We start from the raw sequence: 26,763 nt of genomic DNA, 5'->3' as shown, positions 1-26,763 counted from the left end.
TGTGCATTCTGAATTTCCATTTTATCTTAAGGTACAGAACCAAAAATATACAAGAGACTCTTTATAAATGGTCAAAAAGACATTTGTTTTTCTTTTCAGTTGTTTCTTGAAAACTGAAATTTGGTTCCTTAGCATTTGTTTCCTCTATTGTGCATGCATGCATGCAAGTTTGTGTGACAAAGGATTGCTCACAAGCTCTAGGATATATGCGCTGATTTGTTATTGTGGCATTGCTCAGAAAGGTTGAGTTTTGTTGTAGGCATTGCTAGTATGCTTAAGAAAATAAAGCATTAAAGCATTTATTGTTTTGTGTGGTAAAAGACTTGAAGACTCAAAAAATTACACTGATCTTGAAGAAAGGTTTTTTAAAAATAGGTCAATTTTTCCCCCCACCAATTGTTCCTGTAGGTAACTATCTATGTTATCTCCCTATTTTCTTTAGTGACTTCTTGCAGCTAACTGCAGTATTTCAAATTGATGTGCTATCTTATGTCTGCTTGGTTTCTCTTTAAAGAAAAGGCTACTTTTGCGTGACTCTAAATTGCACTGAAAAGCAATTCCTCTCCATAAATCCTTAAAACATTTCAAGTTGAGTATCAGTCTTCCCTCTTTCTCCTTTTTGCCTCTATTTTCCCATATGGAAAATCCCTGTAGTGTTTAATAGAAAATAATAGCCACCCTATAGAATTTAATAGGGAATCATATCTGTGCTGTAGAATTCTGTAGTATGGCTAAAAACTTACAGGATTTAATAGAGAATCACACTCATCCTACAGGTTTGTTAAGAGTAACTTTATAGAATCCTACTAAATTGATATTGTTTTATCCCTATTAAATTCCATAGTACTTTTCCATAAGAGCTATTATGGCTGATAGGACACTGTGCCTCTGTTTCAAGAAAACTACTCTCTTTAGCCAAAGATTAGATGGTCTCCTGCTATTAAGGCACTTCTCTTAAAATAAAATAATTTAAAAAGCCAGTGCCGTAGAATGCTCTTCATCTGTGTAGATTTAAGAGAGTACTGAAACATGCCGGGAGGCATTGGCCCTGGTTCCTAGAAAAAAAAAACAGACCAGGAGAGAAACATCGTCATTTCACAAACTGCATTAAATTAAGAAAAAAAGCAAAACATTTAAGTATGTGATAGAATTATACTTATGAGTTTTGCGAGCTTCAGTCCCGTTACAGGGGTCCACGTCACAAAATAATGTGGCGCCCTAGTTGGCAGACTCATTAAAGTTGGACTGAATAGGTCATGGAGTTTCGTCCTCCCTATAAGTAGTTCCTGTAGAACAAGAGGTTTGCCCTTTGAAAAGAATAGTAGGAGGAAGGCTGCTTCTGTGAATGCTATATTTGTTTGAAAGATAAACTAGGGAGTTTAGCTCTCCAGTGCTATCAATTCAACACCTTTCACAAGCATAAAATTAACTGGATCTTTTAAGAGCGGCAATGGTGGCAACAACACAAAATAAATAAATAAAGCCAACAGTTCAGCAACACTGTATGGCTGTAATAGCACCTGATATGCCATTTACATGGACAAGGTGTGCCACTTAACCATTATTTTGAGACATTGAAATGGATTCCCTGGCAGTTATCCCAATAAATTCAGTAGGTGCTGTTTATTCTGGGATTTTACTGTATTTGGAAACATAATTGTTCAAATATATAATCCTATTGAGCACTGCAACAAAAACTGCCAGTGAAAATAAGAGAAGCCTTGACCCCAAAGTTATGCATGGAATTAAACTTGCACCTTTTAAAATAAAAATGAAAACATGCTGAATTCTTTGCTGACTATGCCTTTTCTGAAACCAGCTGCTCTGCAGATGTTTATTTTGCTTTATTTTTAGTTTGGCTGCTTTCCTCTCCTTTTTATTATTAAATGCATTTTCATGCATGCTCTAATGTCTGCTGTTAACCCACTTCTCAGCCCAGAGACGGACTCGACCATGCGGACGAATCTCCTTCTCCTTCAACATCTCTCCGCTCATCCCTAAGTCTAAAACTCTCTTTTCTGTTGGCTCTTCTTCCAGTGATGAGGAGGAGGAGTTGGATAGTAAGTAATCATTTTACATGAACTGCAGCCATTATGGGTGGAGGTAAAGGGAAGGTATTTCTGCTTTTTAGACCTGGCTGTTTTAGCTTGTGAGCATTAAGCTAATCTTTCCACTGCATGATGCCTAACAGCTTCACCTTCGCCGTTGTGTCTAAATGCTTCAGTAACAGCATAATGAAAGGATTGTAATCCAAAGTTTTTAATATTCCAACATCTTGACTTCTCAGCTAATTAGTTTTTGGTGTGTTCACAATATTCTTCCTTTCTGACACATCAAGGAGGCTGGAAAAGGTTGATTGTTATCAGGTCAGTAAGTGTGTTGTATCTACTGCCATGGGAATGCGAAATATTGTTGTTGGTCTTTTAAAAAAAAGATTATATTGTGGATATTCCAGCACGCTGGGAATATCAGTAGAGATGGGACCCCAAACCATGTGTGTGGATCTGAATGCTCATAAACTGCACTGGCGAGAGTTTGTCCACTATGGGCATTTGCAGTCTGAGCATTGATTCGGATTAGAATTTCACAGCTGCCCCGTTCTCTAGTGAGTTAAAAGCACACATCTGAGCCAAACGCTTAAATTTCGGGAGCTCAAAATCTGGGTCCAGATTTTTTGAGGCCACGCCTGTAGTGTTTTTCCCTCCAGGACAAAGATGTTCATGCAATGATTTGGGGTTTTGGTTGGTTGATTGGGTTTTTTGTTATGGCTTACCCCTTTCATTGTAGTAAAAGAGACTTCTTCCCAGCCAGACTTAAAAAAAAAAAAAAAAAGTCATCCTGCCAGAAGGCAGAGTGACCATTTAAAATCAGAATAGCCCAGACTGTCTTGTGTTCTTTCCCTCAACCATCCCGTTATGACCAGTGAGCTTTAAAACTTGAGTTTATTACTTCCCCAGAACATAAAAATGTTCCATAAGCTGGGGGCTCATCACTTGGAAATGAGAGAGGAGGAGAAAGACCTGGTTGTATTAATCATCTGTAGGATGACTATGAGCTACCAATGTAATGCAATCACAGAAAAAACAAATGCGATCCCGGGATGTACCAAGTGAGATATTTCCTGTAGAGATAGGGAAGCATTAATGCCATTGTAAAAGGCACTGATATGTCCTCATCTACAATACTATGTACAGTTCTGGTCACTCTCTTGAAGAAATATGAGGTCAATCTGGAAGAAATATGAGTTCAAACTAGCAGAAAAGGGCTACTAGGATGATCAGGGGAATGGAGAGTCGATCTTACAAGACAAGACTAAAAAGAGCTTGGCTGGCTTAGCCTATCAAAACAAAGGCTGAGAGGGGATACAGTTGCTCTCTCTAAATACATTGGGGGTAAGCATCAAAGTGGGATAGGAGCTATTGCAATGTTGGTACAAGAACAAATGGGTATAAATTGACCATGAATAAATTTAGCTGGAAATAAGGTGGTTTCTAACCATCATAGAAGTGAGGTTTTGGAACAATAGGAGTACAGGGGGCAAACTACCACACTGCTTGGAAGATGGAACTTGACACCTTTATAATCTGATTATATGATGGAGTTGCCCGCGATAACAGGAGACTGGACTCAGTGACCCAAGAGGACCTATGTCCTGTGCTCCTACTTCGCTGGGTGTTTGTTGTAATCCCTCTCATTCAAACAGTTCTGTGATGGCTTTATATAAAGGTTGCTTTAGCCACAGGTATTTTTAGATACAATAACCCTAGACTTGTATTTTTTCCACCTCTCCAGGGCTCATATCTGAAAGAGGAGATGGATGCGTTTACTTTCAGATCAAGTGTGCATTTTAATTACCTTCCGCCAATATCTCTACACATCCTTTGGAATGACACGATCATATATTTAGATTGCCTTTTTTGGGGGGGGGGGACGAGTTGCAGATTTCAGATGGGTAAATTATTACTTGACGAGCTGGTCTGTACATTTTACGGAAAGTTTAGTTGGTTGTGAGCAGGCTTTTGGAATTCTTTGGCCCCCTTACGTTTAATTACTAGCTGTCCTAGGGCGCTGCAAGCTGTTTTCTGTCATTCAGGCATTCTCATTGGAATATGCCAATCCTGCAGCTTCTCCCTGTATCACGAAACTTATGAATTATTTTAAGTCCCTCTACCATGTGAAATTATTGTTGATGGTGAAGCTCAGAAGGTTCAGATAAGCACCCAAAAGTTTGGCTGCTTATCCAGACTCATTGGAGTTGCACAGTGGGGCTGCAAATCTCAGAAGAACAGGCTTTTTTAGGTGCTATCCAGTCAGGGCAGTGATGAGATTTTCTTGCTGTTGCCCAGCACTTCCTGTTTTGGTTCCAGGCAGAGCCAGGAAGCACCGGGGTAGAAGGAATATAGAAAGTATTGAGGGAGGAAAATCTCTCTGTCCATCCCTCTGTCTGTTTTTATGGCGAATATAACAGGTATCTGAATGCTGTCATACAGTCCTTTTTGAAAACGTTTAGTTTTAGGTTTAGTAAAAAGCAGTTTAGTTCAGAATTTGGGTTGGTTCTTATTTTGTCTGGGTTGGTTTGCACACCACTATCAATGATTCTCTCTGTTCAAGGTAAAGTATTGTCTCACAATACGGGATGAACAGCAACTGCATAGTTGAAATGCCATGCAGCTCAGGAATTCTCAGAGATGCTGAAAACTGGATCATGAACAACAAATTATTGCAGCTCTTGATTAAATGTTGCTTCATCCCACTTATTCTGGTGACGGTATAGGATGGTAAAATACTTCATAGGTTTTATATGGAGTGTTTAAATTCAGTCAAGCAAGATGATGGTTAAATATATAGAGAGGCGAGTGAGCGAGCAAAGAGGTTTAACCTGCGTTGATGAGTAGATTGAAGCTGATGTGAAGAGCAGAATCCACTATGAAGTTCACCATGGACAACAGTTTGAGCCTTTAAATTACTTGTTCAGTGCTTAGATACTCAGGTAATAGGTACTATTCAAAAACCGGAGATAGTAAATGGTATGGAGTTGATTGAATTAATATCATTGCACTATGTGATGGATTTGAGACAGATCACTTGCTAGACTAAAGGCTCCACAGAGGACATACAAAAAGGGTCTCCTAAACCAAGACTAGGTGACCAGGTTAGGCCACTATTTAATTCATGAATATCCAAGAATGAAAGGTTAAAAAAATAGCCTTTTCTCATGCTATTCTAGGAACTGTAGTCAGTAATCGAGACTGTATTTATTTATTTTAGAAGTGGGGATGGGACGATCCTGAAGAAATGTGGTATTTTAATAAACTTTATAGCCTCTGGGTACTGATCTGCCCTTTGCTTCGGATGCCAAGTGCTAAGTTCGTTTGCATTAGCTCTTAGCTCTAACTTCTGTTAACAGTGTTTGAAACCAAAGTACCATTGTTCTTGTGGCAATTACAAAATCCTAATAATAAGACCAGCTATGTTGCTTGCTGTCATTATAGCATGTTTGAAAATACTTTAAAGGTGTCCTTTAGAGTCCTGCCATGCCTAGTTCCTGGAGGAAGGATCAGGCATCTTTCTCCATCTGAAATGATTTATTTGGTTTTTTTAGCACTCCCAGATACTAAGCAGCTACTCAATAACATCTAACATTAGCTAGATAATCTGCTCCAAGCAGACTGTGTAAGCAGGTTTCTTGGTGAACAAGAGGAATTTGTGTCACTGGAGGACTTCAGTAGCATGTTGTACATCGTTTTTTCCTAGAGCACAATTCTGGGTGATTAAGCTCTGCCTCTGTAGACATTTCAGTGGAAAAATTAATAAGGCTTCTCTTGTTTCCCTTATCCTTTTATTACATGCTTAAGGGTTGTGAGGGGGAAATGAGCTATAATTTTATCAACTAGAATTCTGTTTTATACATGAAATAAGGACGTATTTTACAATAGATTCATTCTGATGGAGTATAAATAAAAGCGCTGAGGCAAAGTCTCTCATTTTCACCTATTATAATTAAATTAGCAGTTTGGAATTATGCACCCTTAATGTACCAGTGAAGATCATAGATTCACATCCTTTGCCTTACAGCTGGTGAATGATAAAACTACTAAGCAACCCACCTCTTTTTCCACCTCTGTCACTAACTTGGAATCCCATGGGCTGTGGTGAACATTCTTTCCCCTGGGCACATGAAGAAACATATCTGAGCCCTTAACTTCTAAACAGTCCCCTCTTTTTCATAAACTACCTGAATCCAGGAACTATGTTTTTAGCACTACTGTGGGCAAGACTTCGCAGTCTAACATTTTTGTTTAATCTTTTCCAGGCATACGATCGTTCAACAGCACCAGTAGTTCATTGTCTCAGAGGTACAGTACTGTGATGGTCTGATCTTTTCTCTGTTGAAATGGCCAAAATATAGATCTGATTGTTTTTTTAGAGGTATTGAGCACTCCTAGCCTCTCTTGACTTCAATGGGATCTGCAAGTGCTCAGACCCTCTGAGAACCAGGCCAATATTTCTGTACATTGAAGAACAGTTTAGAATCATAAAAGATTTCTTAAAATTGCCACACTGGGAATGAAGACGGGTCCATCCATCAGCTGTCTTTTCCTGAACAGTAGTTAATTCTGGATGTTTAATGTTTATTCACAAATAATAAAAGTTTAGAATATTATTATTTTATTATTAATCAACATAAATTTACACAAGACCCAAATATTATTCCCACGTTTTCCCTTTCCCTTTGTCTATTTTTTTTATGATTGCAGAGATTCTCATGTTTTTTAGATATACTTTGTTCATCCTTGCATGGCTGTAAGCAGAGATCCTCTGTTCTGACTGGATGCTTGCTTTAATAGTTCCTTTCTGCATGGGGGCACGATAGCATTTGTGGCATCATGGGAGCTGGGTCTTTGATCACTGCTTGATACTTTGTGCTACTTCTCCTGACAGTTCTGGCTTGTCTGACTTGCCCAGAAGACTCTTGAGCACCTTTTATTGTTGTTTTCCTCTCCCTTTGGTTTCTTCAGCTGACTGTTTCACTTTTGTATTCTGGCATGTCTTGGAAAGATTGTGTATTTTATGTGGAATATGACTCTTTTATGTACATCCCTACAGTGTTTCCTTTCCTTTTGGGGTGGGGGAGTGGAGGAGTGTTGGGGGGAGGAGGTATTTTAGTTTTCCCCTTTGGTGCATGTTTTTATAGGATCCGGTGTCTCCTACTTCCCTAACGTAATAAAAATGCTCCTATTTATTTGTACTGTGGTAGCATCTAGGAGCCACAGTGGTGGACCCAAGACCCCATTGAGCTAGGCATTGTACGGATAGAACAAAAAGATGGTCCCTGCCCGACAGAGCTTACAATGTAACAGCCTTATAAAAGGCTCTTTAGTGCACAGCAGTGTGTTATCTTCTGATATCTCTGACCTATCTTCTTATTTGCTGAGCACCAGGACAATCATTTTATCCACTGCCACCGCCACAATATGGCTTCTCTTTTGGCTTTGCACCCCATTTCACCAGCCCCTTCTGAAATTATTGATAGCTCAAAGTTTGACATGAAATGAACCTCTAGACCAGAGGTCGGCACATCGCTCGCCCGCGCCGCTTCTCGCTGCCCCCATTGGCCCGGGACGACGAACCGCGGCCAGTGGGGGCCGCGATCGGCCGAACCTGCCGCGTCAGCAGGTAAATAAAACTGGCCTGGCCCGCCAGGGTGCTTACCCTGGCGAGCCGTGTGCCGAACGTTGCCGACCCCTGCTCTAGATTAACAAATAAACACAAATTGAGTCCTATTTGCTCTGTTTTAAGGGACCAGTAAAAGTTAGTAGTCTAGCAAAGAACATTTTTAACAAAAGCTCCAATTAAATTGTACTGGAAATATTGGGGGTACTTTATAGACAGGGTGCTTCCCAGTGGACACTGTCCTTTGTGCAGTTTTCACTACATATCTTTCTTTATAGCCATCTGCTCTGTGTGTGTTATGGAAGACACCCGTAGTTTATGCCAATAAGTTAAGACTGAGACTGGGTATATGTAGCCATACAGAATGGGAAATTGCTGACTACTGTGTTAATGAAAAGCTGTTTCTCCCTTAAAGCAGCAGAGGGCACAATGTCATAGTTTGAGACTATGAAGTACAGAAATATTACCAAAGAAACAGTCTCTCGCAACATGTGACTGAGTGGCTGATTAGTGTTTAATCTTTAGCTTGTCATTATTCATATAAAAATGTAAACTGACAAATGAATCTGTTGGTTAGCTACAATAGCTGGATGAAAAATGTATTTGCTCTTTTAAAAAAAACAAGGTTTCCTCTAAAATAACAAGGAGTCCGGTGGCACCTTAAAGACTAACAGATTTATTTGGGCATAAGCTTTCGTGGGTAAAAAAACCTCACTTCTTCACTTTACCCACGAAAGCTTATGCCCAAATAAATCTGTTAGTCTTTAAGGTGCCACCGGACTCCTTGTTGTTTTTGTGTATACAGACTAACATGGCTACCCCCTGATACTTGACACCATGCAAATTTTCCTCTAGTTTTTTTCCCTGTTCTGCATGATCTGGAAAAAAAAAAATTAAAAAACCCACAGTCTCTGTCTTTTGGCTTTAGTGTGTCTGAAGAGAGCGGCAACTTCCTGCCTCCCAGCCCCTCCAGGAAAGATTTAGAAGGGAAAGGTGGAACAAAAGTCAGTCGCACCTTCAGCTATCTCAGGAATAAAATGTCCAGCAGCAAGAAGAACAAAGTAAGTGGCATCTGGGGCCCATGTGTTGTTATTAATCATGTTTATTATGTTAGTGCCACGTGGTTAATGTTCACCTCCCTGTGAATAAGACTTCTTAGTGTGTTGTTGAGAGCTCCTAAATGAATCCTTTTAGGCCTCAAAGAAATATGTTCAGTCTAACATAGTGCCTAGTGGTGAACAACAGGAATTACCACCGATTTCAACAGGACATGTACATTCTTAGGATGTGGCCCACAGAATGAATAACAAAGTAGGGTGACCAGATGTCCCGATTTTAGAGGGACAGTCCTGATTTTTGGGGCTTTTTCTTATATAGGCATCTGTTACCCCCCACCTCCTGTCCCGATTTTTCTCACTTGCTATCTGGTCATCCTATAACAAAGAGACATAAATGTAATGAAAACAAATTTAAATCTGATGTTTGGAAACGCTGCTTATTCTGATAAAACAAGGTGCTTTTGGTAAAAGGCAATAGGCTCATTTCTGAAAGATGCTCTTTCAAGGTATTTTAAATACTTCTAAAATCTCTGTCACGTCTGTAACAACCTCTGGGAAACTTGATGCTGTAATTGATTTCTTTACAGAGTTTGGTGTATTCTTGTGTTGGAAATATAACAAAAAATAGAATCACAGACATTAACATTTAATCACAGACATTTAACAGAATCACACACATTAGAGGTGGAAAAGACCTATTCTATCCTGTTTACTCTGTGCCCCTGCCAATGCAGGCCTGTTCTCTAATTGCATTTCCTAGTACTTTGCTCTCCAAAGGTTTCAGGGATTCAAGCTATGCAAATACCCACCACTTTCTTGGAGAGGTTATTCCACGATCTGATACATCCCACCGTTAGGTAGAGTTTTACCTGATATTCAGCCTAAATTTTCCTTTATGTAATGACATCCCATTGATCCTGGGAGACATTGGTTTGTTCACCTGGGGGCTGAGCTGCTGACATTGATTTTTAGATTTATTTAGAACAAAGCATGTATGTATTTATTTATTTTGGAGAACAAAGCAGACTATGTAAACAGTTATCTGGAGAGGGAGGAAAACTGGGTCAAAATGTAAGTGTATCAATATGGAATGTGTCCTTTTAAGGAACATGTTACTGAAAAAGCAAAAACAAATATCTAGTATTCTATAGTTAGGTTTGCTGCTGGTCCCTATATGTAAAGGGAAAAAGCTACTTTGTCTGCAAGGATTTACCCAGTTGTGCACATCTTATTGTGTCATAAGCTGTGACTGCCCAAGACAATAGTGCACTGCAAACCTTTCTAAAAAACTGCAATTTGTGTGTGCAAAGGAAAACTAGCAACACAGCAGAATTTGCAATACTAAACGGGAGTGATATAGTAATTTCCACCTCCCAGTTAAAAAGTGTCTGTGCTTTTAGCACCTGCTCAGTGATTATTTAAAACATTAGCACCTCTCCAAATTTCCAAAGCCCACAGATAAATGTATCATTCCATGCAGCTCTGAGAATCCTCATTGGCTGGAGAGATCAAGTTTCCCCTTGGTGAAACATTGCTGTGTAGGGGGGAAAATCATTGTAAAGGCAAGTCGAGGCAATAATCCAAACTAGCAACAGGAAAAGGGTGATGTATAAAGAATATAGTGCACGTGCCTTTGTGTTCAGTGTGGGTGCGAGTGCCACTCAGATTTTGCCTTCTTTCTTCTCTTCCTCATACACTGTATTCAGCCAATGTAACAGCTCAACTGGCTGAATGTTCCCCAAAGCCTTTTTGTTTTTAAAGAGATACTGCCTCATAAGTAATGATGGATTTTTCCTTTACTACTGAGTGACGGGAGTTTTTACAATTACACCGCTACCTTGATATAACGTGACCCGATATAACACGAATTCGGATAGAACGCGGCAATGCAGTGCTCCCGGGGGGCGGGGCTCCGGTAGATCAAAGCCAGTTCAGTATAACGCGGTTTCACCTATAACGCGGTAAGATTTTTTTGGCTCCCGAGGACAGTGTTATATCGAGGTAGAGATGTATATTTTTCCATTTGCTGACAGATTTGGATGGAGGTTTAGTTGAAGATATGAAACATTCATGGGCTCCATTAAATTTGAATCTCTGGAGCCAGTGATGACTCTTGCTAGATAAGTGTGTTGCTATATTTTCAGTTCAGGCAAAACAGAACTGCTTGTCTGTCCCACATGTTCTTTATGGTCTCCTCTGATCTTGTGGAGGACATGGCTCTTTAATAATAATAATAATTATTTAATAATTAAAAATAGAGACCTTGTCATAGCTTGCATGTTATTAATAAACAATGACAAAGAATGTGTTGTGGTTGGCAAAAAAAACTATTTGAGGCGGTGCTGGTAGCACCACATATACTTGAGTTTGCCCAGCTCTTCCCGTTATAAGAGCCAGTTGCCAGTTGCTCATAACTTTGCTAGACTAGAACAGATTGCACTGAAATTCTATGTTGGGTGCCTCCCCTGAGTGTTTGGGGTTTTTTGTTTGTTTGGGGTTTTTTTCATTTCAGCAGAAATACTTCAGTCTTTTACAAGAACAAGATTAGGGGAAAATACTTTGTTTTGCCGGTGTTGAAAACGTTCGTACATTTGGTTCATTGAGAAGTTCCAGCATCTCCATGCATTGGAGCAAGAATTTGTGATTTGGCAGAAGGGTTGCCTTTGTGTCAGGAATATACCTCTTGCTTTTCTTGTGGGGAAAATGCCCACATTTGCCAAATGATAAGCTTTTGAAGAATATCAGTTTGCACATGTTCAGTAGAGACATGATAGTGTTTGACAACTAATTTCAGCAAAATTTCCATCTCCACTGAGAATGCTGCAGCACAAAGGCTGCAGAGGGGGAGCCAGACTTTTCCTGCAGTTGGTTTTAGATTAAGGACAGACACTGGAAATAAGAGCAGGGAGACTGTGTTGCTTGCGTTTTCACTGCTGTGGAAGCTTGCAAGAGGAAGCACGGTGATTCAAATGCTGAGGGAACAAGAGTCCATACCTGGAGGGCAAAGGGAGTAAGATTAGGACAAGGAGCCTTGGGGAAAAGGTACATGGGAGGGCAGGGGGCTGACATCAGACTAGGAGCTAGGGAGAGGCTGGGACTAACTGGTCAAGGAGACTGGCAGTCCCTAGGGTGGGAGAGACAGATCAGATGAAGAGTGGAACTGGGACTAGCTGGGCAAAGGGACTTGGAACCCGAGGGGGAGGGGAACTGAGATCAGATGGGGAGCCTGTTGATTGGGAAGACTGACGCTGGCTGGGCAAGGAGGCAGGAGACACAGACTAGGATTGGGAGCCATGGTGGAGGAAGGAATGGAACTCAGACATGAACCCCAGAGTGGGACACTAGGACTCTCTGTGCAAGGATGAGCTCAGGAGACTGAGATCAGATGCGGAGCATGAGTATGGGAGGGCGGAGGAGAAAACACAGGATTGGGAAAGGGATGGGGCAAAAAGTGCCAAACTTGTTGGGGTGGAAGGGAACAAAGGCAGAAAGGTCTATGACAACTAGAGCACGCTCCCTGTCAGAACCTGAAATGGAACCCAACGATTCATGAGTGTCTCCATTCCTCTGCTGTCAGCAAATAGCTGTGAAACCCACTGGCAAAATATGTGTTTCAGCCCCCCTCTCCTGTCTGGTTCTCATAGAGCAGTGTTTCCCAAACTTGGGACGCTGCTTGTGTGGGGAAAGCCCCTGGCAGGCCCGGCCAGTTTGTTTACCTGCCGCGTCCGCAGGTTCGGCCGATCGCGGCTCCCACTGGCCGCGGTTCGCTGCTCCAAGCCAATGGGAGCTGCGGGAAGTGGCGCAGGCCAAGGGATGTACTGGCCGCTGCTTCCAGCAGCCCCCATTGGCCTGGAGCGGCGAACCGCTCCCAGTGGGAGCCGCGATCGGCCGGACGTGCAGACGCGGCAGGTAAACAAACCGGCCCGGCCCACCAGGGGCTTTCCCTACACAACCGGCATCCCAAGTTTGGGAAACACTGTCATAGAGGATGACAGCATTCTACTTTTATCAGTTACTCCATTCATTCAAGTGGTAGAGGTCTGTGCTATAGGTCTAAGTGTCAGTATGGTTCCATATGATGGGATTTCTGTTTTTCCAGTTTGCTTTTTTAAAGACATAGCAAATTGAACACGAAAAATGACATTGAAAGAACATTAAGGTTGCAAAGTCAAGCACTCAAAAGTTAGGAATGCCAGAATTAAGATTGCATGTGCAACCTTAATTCATAATGAGCATGCATTATGATTCCCTCTTTAATAACATTATCACATACTAATTTTTCCACAGGACCCCAGCACCGTTCTGTGGATGTGATGGACTGGGCTCTGGGGATGAATTATGGTTGTGTAGTGAATTAGACTCGTCTCATGTGTTGCCAAAACTGGAAGGTGTGTAGTGAACTGAGGCAGGAGACTGCAGGAGGAGAAAGGACAGTCTCGTGGTTAAGGCAGTTGAATGCTACCTTGGAGAATTGGCTTCTATCCCTTCCTCTGCCACAGAGTTCCTATGGGATGCTGGACAAGTCACTTAAACCGAACTTTACACAGTTGGCTACTAAGTGTGTATTTTCCTCATTTTCTGGGTGCCTGTTTTGAAATCCTAGGGTGTAATTTGCAAAAGTGATGAGCTGTCCAAGTGCAGCTGAAGTGACTGGGCGCTGTGCTTTGAACATATGAGAGGCTACAGAATGCTAACTACTCTGAAAATCAGACTCTAGGCATCTCAGAATGGACACCCAAAAGTAGTGGAATCTTTTGATCATAACCTCTCTGTGCTTCAGTTCCCCCTTGTAAAATATGAAGCATAATACCACATCACCTTGCAAGGGGCTGTGAAAATTAATTCATTAATGTTTGTGAAGCACTCAGATACTGTAATGATGAGTGCCATTCCAAAATTTAAAAGGAAATTAATAATTCTTCATTCAGAGCAGGGTTTGAATAATGTGCTGGAAATAAGGTGTGGGACCGCACACTGAACAATGGGGATAAAGCAAAATATTGAATAACTGCTTGTTCAATGAGCATCATCCATCCTGTGCACTGAATGATTCCTCTGGAAAAAATAATATATGACAGGGATCGGCTTACATCGGTAAGCCCCCTGGCGGGCCAGGCCGGTTTGTTTACCTGCTGCGTCCACAGGTTCAGCCGATGGCGGCTCCCACTGGCTGCGGTTCGCCGCTCCAGGCCAATGGGGGCGCGGGAAGAGAGATGTGCTGGCCGCCACTTCCCGCAGCCCCCACTGGCCTGGAGCGGTGAACCGCGGCCAGTGGGAGCCGCCATCGGCCAAACCTGTGGACACGGCAGGTAAACAAACCGGCCCGGCCCACTAGGGGGCTTACCCTGGCGGGCCGCGGGCCAAAGGTTGCAGATCCCTGGTATATGATATGATGTATAATTAGACTATATCATAATGCATATGCACCAGGAAGCTGAAATAAGGTAGCATAAGCAGCTTTAATTCTGCCATGCCCTAATTTTTGAGTGCTTGACTTTCCAAACTTAACATTCTTTTAACGTAGGCCTTTGTGTGGTAATACAATAAATGTACAATAGTGGCGTCATCTCTGGTGCATCATCTAGAGATTGTGACATCTTTAAGCCCTTACACAAGGGAGATCAGTTCCCTTTTGTTGATCTATCTCTACAGGATGCATGCTGTGGTCATTGACAGCCCCGGAGCTGCATCCGATTATGGCAAGTTCAAAAGAATATGACAGCTGTCCCCGTTCTCCAATGCAAAGCTCAATATGAGAGAATGTATTTATATAGAACCCTTCATACAAACCACTCGTGAGAATTTGTGGAATATGTACAGTTGGAGGATTTGCTGACAGTCCTTGCCATAAGGCAAGAACTGGGAGTTCATAGTAGATCACAGTTGTATATAGAGAAAGATTCTGTTAGGATGAGGGATAAGACAGTACGTGGAGAATGCACATTGCGATACTTCCTGTACCTTTGTCTATTAAACCACGAGCCACAGAGACTGCCACACTCTGGCTTTTTTGACTACTTTAAAACTTTCTGATAAAATAAGAGTCCCTCCAAGATAGTAAACACAATTTGCTTTTTAAAAGCTCACAACAGCTAGCAGCTTTGACTCTTTACTAATTGGCAATGCAGAGTGATATCCAAGTCAAACACTTATTTTTTCTTCTTGCTTCGGAATATTTTTGTGTTAATTACTGCAATTTTATACAGTAAGTCTGAAAAATACCGGTTCACGTTCCTCGGAGGACTGGATCATCACAGAGAAGAAGAGTTTTTTAGATTAAAACATGAAAGACAAAAAACAACCCTTGAAAGAGGAAGTAGAACAGGAAGATTTGGTTGTTTCTTCTAACTGTTTCTAGCAGAGCAAGAGGCATAAACATACAGTTGCTCCTAACAGATTTTGCTCTGCTCAGAACTTGGTTTTAGATAATGCAGTTTTCTAAGATCAGTTGTAAAATAAACTTTCTGACAAAGACCATGACCAATATATATTTTTAAAAAATTATGTTAACAACAATGCAAAAGGAGACATATAGGCACAAGGGAAATTAAAAATGAAGGGGGGAATAGATAAGTGGGTAATTTTACCAGTGTGTCTAGTGTGCATCATCATGTTACTTCAGTTTTACATTGGTGAAACTCCATTCAACTCAATTGCGTATAATGGTTCATATACACACGATCTTTACTGTGTGATATTGCTCTTAGAAAAATATTCAGAGTTTCTTCCATTTTCAAAATGAATTTCTGGGGAATGACAGCAAATATGGAATCAAATTAAGAAAAGCAGGGTAAGTAATTTCTCCTGTCATTCACTTGTGCAGTTAGAGTAGGTGTCTGCATCCAGGGAGTTTTAAACACCACCAGCTTTTCAAAATAGCATTTCAAAGAACTGTGAGATTGTAAACATCTGTGAATGAGATATACAAAAGCAACCTCTCTAGCCATCTGTATGAGAAGTGTTTTGATAAACAGAATACTGCAAAAGTACTAAATACTGGTGAGGTACACTAAATGTGCATCTATTTCTAACAGAATAAAATTTTCTTTTCATAAATGCCCCAAGTATCATAGAGGGGTTGTTTTATTAAATCTCTTTTAAAGTTCTGGACGCCAATTTAAGTGCCACTTTCCTTTTAAAATTCATTTCTTCTCGCCACTGCCCCTCTGATTTTTGTAAACAGGTCTAGCTAGGGAAAAATGTGATACAAGCAGCCGCAAAATAGTTAAGATCATCTTTAAGGAAGTCAGCAGCAAACAGACCTCCCTCCCTTGCCCAAGCAATCTAACTTCCTCTCCCAATAGTCTGTGGTGGCAGACTGAGCAGACCAGTGTGCTGTCACTATGGACTAATACACATAGAGAACAGCGCTCCTGTCCCTGGGAAAGCATGTCGGTAAAACGGTGTAGATTTAGTGAAATACCTGAAATAACAGTGAGACTAGTAGGAATGACGCATTGGGAGGTAAGAACTTAACTGTTATTTCACGCTGAAATCTGATGCTTAAGTATGCTACCCAGTGAACTGGTTGGTTCAACCATGCTGGTGGGTTTTTTTTATGGAAGAAAAGTGTTTCTATTTTCATGCTGTTATTTGAAGGAAGCTTCAGTAATGTGTAGTGTAGAAAGAACATTTCATTTTAAGGTAATGCTTTGTGATGTGTTATTAACCCACCATATGAAAGTTGGCTTTTTGCTTACTAAAGGTGATGCAGTATTTCCTGTGTCTAACTGAAATCATCTAGTTTTTTTTAAACGTTTTTTCTTTCTTTATAAAATCATAAAGGACGGTTAATGTCCCAGACCCCAAAATTACCAAATTGCAAAAACCTGTCTTTAAATACCAGCTGCACTCCCTGGGAAGTTATAAAGTTAATCTCTTTTAGCATTGCTAGGAGTGTTTAAGTGTTCACAGAGGCATAGGGTCTGGGTGAGAGTAAGATCCTTCCCTCGGAGGTCTGAGTTCCTCAGAGTCTGACATTCAAGCAAACCTTTTGGTCTTGATTTGCTACCATCCTTACAGAGTATAAGTCCTGAGCCCCTTCCAAAGTGAACTCTGCTGGATTTGCACAGTTCAGCAGATTGTGAATGGGACATGGAGCCTTTCACCTGTAGGTCACAGGGTTCTAATCCAGTCTAGATGATTTAGGGGACTGCTGGCAGTTTCAGGTTTGTCTGCGCCAGATAAGATTGTCACATTTAATACTGCATCCTAAGTATTGTTCATTTCTGCGAATGTAATGCTGAGAGGGGCTCTGGGGCCAGTAACTGAGATAGTCAACTTTAGTTTAAAGGCCGTGTAGGGATGGACTCAGCTTTGGATTCATAGAGAGACAGACAGAAATGTTAAACTTGTTACTAATTATTTGCATGCGACATCAAAGGCTCAAAGTTTTCCTCATGGGGACTGCAGAACTTGTATTCACTGTCCTGGTATTAACTGCTTTGTTGCTGTTCCTCAGTCCTGCTGCTGAGCAGCAGGAGGGATCTTTTGTTTGTTTATTTAGACCTCTATTGGAAAAGTGTTCAGCTCTAGGCATGTTACATATCATTAACAACCTATAAATCCACAGAAAACCTTCATAATTTCACTTTAGCCTCCATTATGACTTCTCTTACAAAAGCCATCATGGTCTCAATAATCCATTGCGATAGAAATGATTATCGTTGAGACGATAATGGGGTTGCATTGTGTAATCAGCAGTTAAATGTTTTGTGTGTGTATGTGCAGATATATATTCGTTGAAGGGTTGAATGTTATTCACATTTGTATTTTGCATGTGCAACTCCCATGAAGGTGGCAGTGATGCAGGCCACATACTAGAGAGCTAAATTCCCTGTGTTTGATGTAAGTTATGACCCATATTTAACAGGATTTCCAAACATAGAAGGAAACCAACATATTGTCACTTCCTATATTTTTTCATCATCTCAGTATTTAGTCATGTGCTACTCAGGCTGTGAAAATGGGAATGTTTGCATTTTCTGTGACTTACTTTGAATCACCCATTAAGCTTCCAGATTGGGATGGAACTTCAAGCCTGCATATTTAAAGCAGCGTAATCTTGCTGATACAACAATCTCTTTGTGGGAAGGAGGAGGGACCCTTCTGAAAATCAGAGCGGATGGGCCTGAAGGCTTTGCTAGTCAGCTTGCCAAAAGCAGCTGTGCTGGATTTCCAAAGCTGAGAGTAACCAGTGTGGCCTCTTTAAGATTTTATATAATGCGTTGATGCTAGTCTATGTATCTGACCAGTCTTATCTCCCCTGCTGTCGAGACATGGGGAGCTCAGAACCTAGGCTTTGCAAAGCAGCCATCATCTGCCTTTACTGGTCTCTGCAGTTAAGAAAACCAGAGCACAGTGAACAAGCCAGTACTGGGTAACCTGGAGTCCCATTTAGCCATAGTTCAGTAAATCAACCTACTCTACTCTGCTATGGATAGAAAGTTTGTGAAAAATCCATATCTCCAAGGACCGTGTTTCCCAAACTTGGGACGCCACTTGTGTAGGGAAAGCCCCTGGTGGGCCAGGACGGTTTGTTTACCTGACGCGTCCGCAGGTTCGGCCGATCGCGGCTCTCAGTGGCCGCGGTTCGCTGCTCCAGGCCAATGGGAGCTGCTGGAAGCGGCAGCCAGTACGTCCCTCGGCCCACGCCGCTTCCAGCAGCTCCCATTGGCTTGGAGCCGCGGCCAGTGGGAGCCGCAATCGGCCGGACCTGCGGACACGGCAAGTAAACAAACCGGCCCGGCCCACCAGGGGCTTTCCCTACACAAGCGGCGTCCCAAGTTTGGGAAACACTGTCCAAGGAGATTATTCACAGCTGATTGAATGAAACTGAAGAAGGCAGCTCAAACTAGTGAAGAGGAAAATAAGGAACAGAATTCTATCAGCCCACCCCGAAATAAAGGTCCGTCTTTCTCCTTTAAAATACACTTATAAAAATTAGTTTTTACATTGGCTGTAAAAATTAACTTCACATTGAACGTTTGGCCTACACAAAACCTGTATTTTAGTTATGCTACAATCCGTTGGAAGTGCTGAAGAGATTGTGGTTTAGTGATGATCAGAACAAGGGCATATGTTTAAAGACAAAGATGGGAAGAAACACAGATGCTTTGATGAGAAAAGACCTAATTTCTTGAGCTTCTGTACTTGTAAAATGCCTGTGTAGAGAGAGGACACGGGAAATCTAGAGTGTTAATCCTTTTCTGCGAAGGCTGTGCATTTGCTTCCCTAGCTGAGATCTATGAATACACATGGCTACTGGTAAGGTGTGTATGGATCAATGTACTCATAGCATGAGGGATTTGTCACTAGATTCTACAGGTCCTTTTTCCCTTTGCAGGAAAAAGAGAAAGATAAGGAGAAGACTAAAGAGAAGGACAAAGATTCCAAGGAGAAAGAAAAAGACAAGAAGATGTTAAATGGACACCTCTTCAGTGCAACCCCTACCGTGGGTCCAGTCAACTGTTACCACTGTATGAAACCTTTCAACAAAGATTCACACCTCTGTGCAAGTAAGTAGTTTTTTCTTTGTGTTCCACTGTTGGTGGAAAGCCTGTCAGCCAGAATCAGGATGCTGGTCATGGAACTTTTGCTTTATTCCCCCTACAAGTTTGAGAATTCTGATCAGGGAGAAGGGAGAACCAGATCTGATTAATGCATCAGCCTTTCACGTCAGGTAGCAAGGGTTCAAATATGACTCTCAAGTGAAATGGAGGCTGATTTTCAATCTAGTTCATAGCTGATGTTTGGCCCAGTTTACAGGTATGATGCTGTTCAGTATTGTCATCTGTATCTGTTTAGAGGTAACAGATCAGGACTGTGGTGTATTACTAGTGCTTGGGACTGAGATAAATTATTAAAGCTTTTGGGGGTGATAAGGAAAGCTAGCTTGGATCATGACTGTTTAATTTTCCATTTTAACTTCAGGAAAAAAAAGAACTCTCTCTATCCTATCCCTAGCCTACCTCCTGCTTTAGCTCCAGCAAATACTGATTCAGTGTTCCAGTGAGTTCTCAGTGGCAGTAACACAACATTATGAAATTAGAATACACTCACACTTTTCCCCTCGCATATGTGCATGGTGATGATGTTGTGTCTCAGATCAAAGGACTGCCATTTTTCTGTGCAAGCTTAGTCGGTTGTAGCAGTTCTATTTAAACAGCTTTCAAACCTGAGTAAATCCTGTGCTTTAAAGGTTAAGAGGAGTTGCCCTACTCGTTGATACATCTTACCATGCATTCAGGTGCTTTTGGTAAGGGGAATTTCCAGGTCCCTGAGATGTGCTTACTTGTTGCTGATGAGTCAGGTACAAACCTTGCTGGCCAGAAACAAAAACAAAAAACAGGTAGTTTATCTATTCTCTGCCTAGTAGTAGCTGTTGGCTTAGACCAGGGGTCGACAACCTTTCAGAAGTGGTGTGCTGAGTCTTCATTTATTCACTCTCATTTAAGGTTTCGCATGCCAGTAATACATTTTAACGTTTTTAGAAGGACTCTTTCTATAAGTCTATAATATATAACTCAACTATTGTATGTAAAGTAAATAAGGTTTTTAAAATGTTTAAGAAGCGTCATTTAAAATTAAATTAAAATGCAGAGCCCCCTGGACCGGTGGCCAGGACCCGGGCAGTGTGAGTGCCACTGAAAATCAGCTCACGTGCCGCCTTTGGCATGCGTGCCATAGGTTGCCTACCCCTGGCTTAGACTAATGTAGTCTCAAAGGATATGTAGAATACAATGTTGAAAACACTGTATGAACAACAGCTATTTATTGATGCATGCGTAGGGTGAGTATTAGAGGGAAAGGCGTATACGTATAAATGCATTAGTGTTGTGGAATATGTAATCAACACTCTCTAGGTATAATGTAGCTAGGCTTGGCCACATTCGATTTTAATCGATAACTGTCGGTAAATGTCAATTTCAGCTGCCACACTGAAATCAAAGAAAAAAAAAGTCTGTGGGTAACAGCATGCCTGCAGGGAGCCCTCTGAGTGAGTGAGTGGGTCCATGACAATAAAGCTCTTCTGCGCTGCCTCAGGGCCAATGACACATGATCCCTGCAGGCACAAGGTGTGGTAGGGAGGCAAAGTAGATACCCCTGGCCAGAACTGTGAGGAGGAGTCCTCGTCCCCTGGCTGCGGAGGTAGCCACCCTGCTGTCTCTGCAGCTGGGGACCTGTTCGTCCTCCTCCTTCTTCCAGTCCTGGCTGGTGTTCTCTTTCTGCTGCACCATGATGACCGCAGCATCCCCCGCACCTTGCCACCCCAATGTTTTGGGTCCCTCGGTTGCACAGGGACACCTCTTCAGCCCAACTGCCAGCACTGCCCTTAGCCCAGCCCTACAGCTGTAAAAATAAAAGCAGTTAGAAAAAAAATCTTAAAAATTGGGGAGGGGAAACTTAAAACTAAAAATTGATAAAAATCGTCAAAATTAGAAAAAAATCAAATTGTGCCAAACCTAAATGGAGCATAGCCAGCACGTTGGCCACTGGGAGATATGGGCTTCTATTTAAACTCGTTTGATGTTCTTGTTCTAGCCCAGGGGTCGGCAACGTTTGGCACGTGGTTCGCCAGGGTAAGCACCCTAGCGGGCCGGGCCAGTTTATTTACCTGCTGACGCGGCAGGTTCGGCCGATCGCGGCCCCCACTGGCAGCGGTTCGCCGTTCCGGGCCAATGGGGGCGGCGAGAAGCTGCGGCCAGCACATCGCTCGCCCGTGCCGCTTCCCGCCGCCCCCATTGGCCCGGGACAGCGAACCGCGGCCAGTGGGGGCCGCGATCGGCCGAACCTGCCGCGTCAGCAGGTACATAAACTGGCCCGGCCCGCTAGGGTGCTTACCCTGGCGAACCGCGTGCCAAACGTTGCCGACCCCTGTTCTAGCCCCTAAGCAGAATGTTCTTCACATTACAATCCACCACGTGAATTCAGTAAGGTTGTCAGACTTAGTTCAGCAGAGACCAAAACAGTCACTCCTTCAGTTTACAGTTCAAAACTGCAGGATATTTAGAAAGCTGCCCTGTGCTGTTGATCATTTGCTATTGAATCAGTGATAATTTCTATCCTCATGTTTAGAAACAATACAAAGTATTTATAAGTACCTCTCCTGGTCAGAAGCAGAGTCCACTGGCTCTCAATCTGGTGCTTGGCTGCTGATCTGAGAACTGTTCAGCATGTGCTGCCTTTCCATTGGGAGAGAGGCTCTGGCCCCAAACTACTGCAAAATAGGAAGCTGTGAATGGCCTGTTCTCCTAGAGGATGCAGACTACAGCATTCACCCATTTGGCAGGCAGCACAAGGACACTCAACTGCAATAGATGACCAGGGTCTAAAAATGTTGGGGGGAGGGAAGGGAACAATAACTAGTTGTATCTCTAGATTCAGAGGCAACTTTGGAGTTTCCTGAAGGAGAAAAGACAGCAGCACCATTGTTCGAAGACTGGTCCGTGTTAAGTTTTGTGTGATTGTGTTTTTATTTTTTGCTTCGATGGGTGTAAGTAATCCAGTCCTACTTGACTTAGGGCTTGTCTGCACTGCCCAACAAGTTGGATTATGGGGTGCGAATAGCAGTGTGGGCCAAAGTGCTGCGTTGTTACTTCCTCGTGTGGACGCTGCAGGCATGAACTAAGATTCCTAGTTCGTGTTAACATAGTTCTCTTCAAACAGGACTTATAATTTATGCCCGCAGTATCTGCCCGGGGGTGTTATAGTGCAGCATTAGAGGGCGTACAGCTATTCACACCCACCATAGTCTATACAGTGGCACACGGTGCACTGTAGCATACTGTCGATATAGCCTTAAGCTACATCTACACTGCACACTTTTTTGGCAGCATCTGGGGTACATCCCACATAACTCCCCTAGCACAGGTATAAATAAATAGCATTAAAGCTGGCAAAGCATGGCATAGGCAAGTAAAGACATGTCTGAAGGGTGTGGGTATGTATGCGAATATGTACCCTATATGCTCTCTTCCCGCCAACCTCATGCCTCCTTGTCTACACTGCTAAAGAAGAGCAGTGTCCCACTTCTGGTGCCTTCCCTGCCGCAGGAATAGATTCCCCCAGCAAGGGAAGGCTCTGGCGGCAGAGGTAGTGGAGAAAAGCTTGGGTAGCTTCCTACTGCAGAATGGGAAAGGCTCTGGCAGGGGGGAAAGGTTCCACCAGCTCCCCACTGCAGGAGCATTCCCCTTGCAAGTGGAAAGGCTCTGGCCAGGGCTCACCCATCCCCACTGCCTCTCCCCACCAAAACCTTTCACTGACGTGTGTAGCTACACCCTACAGTGTGGATGCAGCCTGTGTAGCTACATGCCGCCACTGGTAATGTGTAGTGTAGGTGTAGCCAACAGCTTCTGTCAAAATTAAAGTAATGTACAGTGTACGTTAGCTCGCTATAGAACACATGGAATATTCAGGAGGCCAGATGAAGCCTAAGAATCAAATATTCTTTCAGGGATTTTTGTGTCAGATTAAAGACACACGGGCTTCAGGGGCCTTGTTGGTTTGCAGTACTTGCTTCATTTTGCAACTTGCACAACTCTTTCCAAAGAGAGGAAGTGTATTGTTTTGGGAAATGGGATGCAGCACATCAGTGTGTGAAACTTTTTCAAGCCAAGCAGCAAAGTGTGTTTTTGTGAAACCAAAATCAAGTTGTCATTATGGAGGTGCCAGAAGCAAGTTTATAGTTAAAGCTGTGTTGAGTTTTGCACACAAAGCAGAGATTCAACTTCTTGATTATGTCACATATTTTCACTTCCATATATTCTGTGTAAAACTGTTGCTGTCTGAATTTTTACTAGGATCATTTGGCTGTTTTTTGTGGCTTTCCTCCATCGTTTTGTTCCTCGTCTGTTAATGGAGCCCTTTGGTTTGTGCACAGAAGGAATACTAGATTCATATTTCAGTTGGGGATGATTGCCACGCATGTATTCCAGCCTGCGTTATATCAGAGGACACTAGCCAGTTCCCGTGTCTCACAACTTAAACCAATTCCTGATTGTGATGATGATAGTCTGCTGACTCCCTTTTAAAATGACTAATATTCAACCGCAATGGTCCAGAGGTCTATTGTTCATCTAGCACTCCTTGCTCACATTCCACTACTTTTCTGCGCCAATGGCCAGTATTTACTGTGGTAGTTCTTAAGAGAGTAGACTTTTAAAAACACATCTACAGAGCTTTGGCCTATTGTAAGCCAATGTACCTGTGAACTATTCAGATTATTTTTCCAGCTGACTGCTCCAAACATATTGGAAAAAAATAACTTTTTCTAAAAAAAAAAAAAAAAAAAATTGGAGACATTATAGATGTTTCTAAAGGTCAATTTTTGAATAATTCTGGCCTTTTTTTCCCTTTCATTTCTTTTTTTTTAATGTAAAATACCAGCTTGGGCAAAGCAGAAATTTTCCCTTCTGTAATTATTAATGGTTTTGTAATTGGGGGCTGAGGGGAGCTGAAGAATCTCCCTGCATGGCTGAAACTTGTTGCTGGTCTAGAATTTCCATATAAAAGCATCCAGTGACTTTTGCACCAGTTAAAGTGAATTAATAACTGCTGCCTGGCCAGCTCCCAGCTCCTATCTTGTCCTAAGTGCTTGGGTTTTTATTGTAGAGATCAGCTGAGGAAGTGACATTTGAGTCTGGATTTGGTTTAGGCTAGGGTTTGAAATACAGGTTCAAGGCCAAATCAGGGCTTGAGTTTGAATTTGACGGCACTGAAATCTCACAAGCTGTTCTGACAGGATGTCCGTTCCAGGACAGCAGAAATCTTATGCTTATTATTATCTTATTAGAAATCTAATCATTTGAGAATTCGTGAGACTTTTCTGCCATCATATGTGGTGGGAAAATCACAGTATTATCTGTTTTTGAGAGATTTTTAGCTCCATCAGAGCTAGGCCCAGAATCAGAATTGGAGGGGCAGGTTTGACTCAAGGGAATCCAATCCTACCCCACCTTCAGAAATGCCAAGGGAATCAGATTTAGAGATTCTTCCCTCTCATAAAAGGTTTTTGTTATTGTAATTTCTAAGCGCTTCATTTGTGAGATGTGTACAGGGTTGGAGGGGCCAAGGCGATTACCTAAAGTGGGGTGGGGCTATTAGTACTTTTAACTCAAATAATTGGACTATAATATTTCTAGCTTTTTACTTGGGTCTCTCCTGCTTTGTCAGTCATGGAGACATGCTAGCCACTAAGGCAGAAGTGGGCAAACTACGGGCTGGACCGTCCTTCCCCGCCCTGAGCTCCCGGCCGGGGAGACTAGCCCCCTGGCCCCTCCCCTGCTGTCTCCCCTCCCCCGCAGCCATGCCACCGCACAGGCAGTGCTCTGGGCGGCGGGGCTGCGAGCTCCTGCAGGGCAGCGTGGCATGCTCCGGCCGAGCGGCGCGGCTGCCAGACATGCTGCTCTGAGCGGCATGGTAAGGGGGCCAGGGCGGGGGGGTTGGATAAGGGGCAGAGGGTCTCGGGGGGCAGTCAGAGGACAGGGAGCGAGGGGGTTGGATGGGGCCGAGGTTCGGGGGGGGGCGGTCAGGGGATGGGGGGGGTTGGATAAGCGTGGGAGTCCCGGGGGGGCTGTCAGGGGGCGGGGGTGTGGATGGGGTTGGGGCAGTCAGGGGACAGGGAGCAGGGGGGGTTAGATGAGGGTGGGGTCCCAGGGGAGCGGTTAGGGTCAGGAGGGGGCAGTCAGGGGACAAGGAGCGGGGGGGGTTAGATGGGTCGGGGGTTCTGAGGGGGGCAGGCAGGGGACGGGCAGGGACCAGGCTGTTTGGGGAGGCATAGCCTTCCCTACTCGGCCCTCCATACAGTTTTGCAACCCCGATGTGGCCCTCGGGCCAAAAAGTTTGCCCACCGCTGCACTAAGGTGATGGCAACTCATTGTAAAAGCATTTTCTCACTAGACAGTATATAAAACAGAAGTGGCACTAGCCTTGTAAGAGACTTCCCAACCTCCTAACTAGAGTATGTACAGGAAACCTTACGTGTGTTCAACCTCAGACGAGTTCTGACTTTGCATGTCCTGGTAGCCTAGCGGGATTGCTGTGATGGCAATGCTTACAGCCTGGGTCAGGCCAGGGCAAGTCTCAACTCCCCCAGGGGCATCACTTCACTCAATTCAAGAGCATCATTGAGCAGCAAGATTAGGGATTCTTGACCAGTTCTCCTGTGGCTGTGAGGATCATAGGATATGTTACTACAACCATGAGCAAGGAAAATGGGGTGTTGTATCAAACAGGAAGGAAAGGGTTTCTGAGGCAAGAAAAAGACAGAAAGTTCTCTAGGTCCGTTGCATTTTTTCCCTTGATCCGAGCTATGATAGTCAATGTTTTTATACAGCATGGCAGGTTTTTGTCTTTCTCTTTCATTTGTACAGGAAATTGTGGGAAGTTAACAAAAGAGCATAAACCCTAACGCCCATTACCGCTCTCAGAGATGCATTCAACATTCATGCACATCCTTTCATTTAGCAGACACATATCTGTGAATTTAATGATGATTTGCGGATTTTTGTTTGTTCGTTCAGGGAGTTTGCTATTTCTGGCTTTATTAGAAGCCTTTTAAATATATTTTGCAAACTAAATATTTAAAATGGATTTCCCTGAATAGACAAAAGTGACCAGGTATATTTGCTGGATCTAGTTATATTGAATTTCATATGAATGTTTTTAGGCTGGGGATTTTCAAGGAGTTAGTAACCAAAATCCCATTATAAATCAGTGTGTGATGGACCTGTAACTCCCTGTGCCCCCTTTTGTAGAGCCCAGCCTTAATGGACAGCTTATCTCCAGGATGATTAGGACAAAATCTGATGCACTGAGTGATTGGCTGACTCAGGGCATTAGGACTGGGATGTGGAGCTTTTTCACCTCCAGGTCGCTGGGTCATGTGCAAGCCAGGTTGGTATTAAGTAGTGAGTTGAGAGTTGTTACCCTTGGAACGTATCAGTGGCCTATATGAAATAAGCTGATGAGTTCAGTCTAGGTGGACAAGAGTCTAAATCTCAAACCCAGTATCCCGACTCTCATTCCTGTT

At 42.8% G+C, this 26,763-nt stretch overlaps 1 protein-coding gene across 1 annotated transcript in view; it reads left to right on the top strand.

Moving 5' to 3' along the window:
* The window catches only part of AKAP13 (A-kinase anchoring protein 13), a 110,659-nt gene that overhangs the window by 51,058 nt on the left and 32,838 nt on the right, over positions 1 to 26,763 (top strand). The window contains exons 7-9 of the mRNA XM_065411485.1: positions 6,314 to 6,356; positions 8,603 to 8,735; positions 19,078 to 19,249. Of these exons, the coding sequence (XP_065267557.1) occupies positions 6,314 to 6,356; positions 8,603 to 8,735; positions 19,078 to 19,249 (348 nt within the window). The remainder of the gene's footprint in view (positions 1 to 6,313; positions 6,357 to 8,602; positions 8,736 to 19,077; positions 19,250 to 26,763) is intronic.

Source organism: Emys orbicularis, chromosome 10 (assembly GCF_028017835.1).
Source record: "Emys orbicularis isolate rEmyOrb1 chromosome 10, rEmyOrb1.hap1, whole genome shotgun sequence".
Lineage (NCBI taxonomy): Eukaryota > Metazoa > Chordata > Testudines > Emydidae > Emys > Emys orbicularis.
The sequence above is the reverse complement of the archived record's forward strand: the minus strand, read 5'-3'. Positions and strand labels throughout refer to the sequence as shown.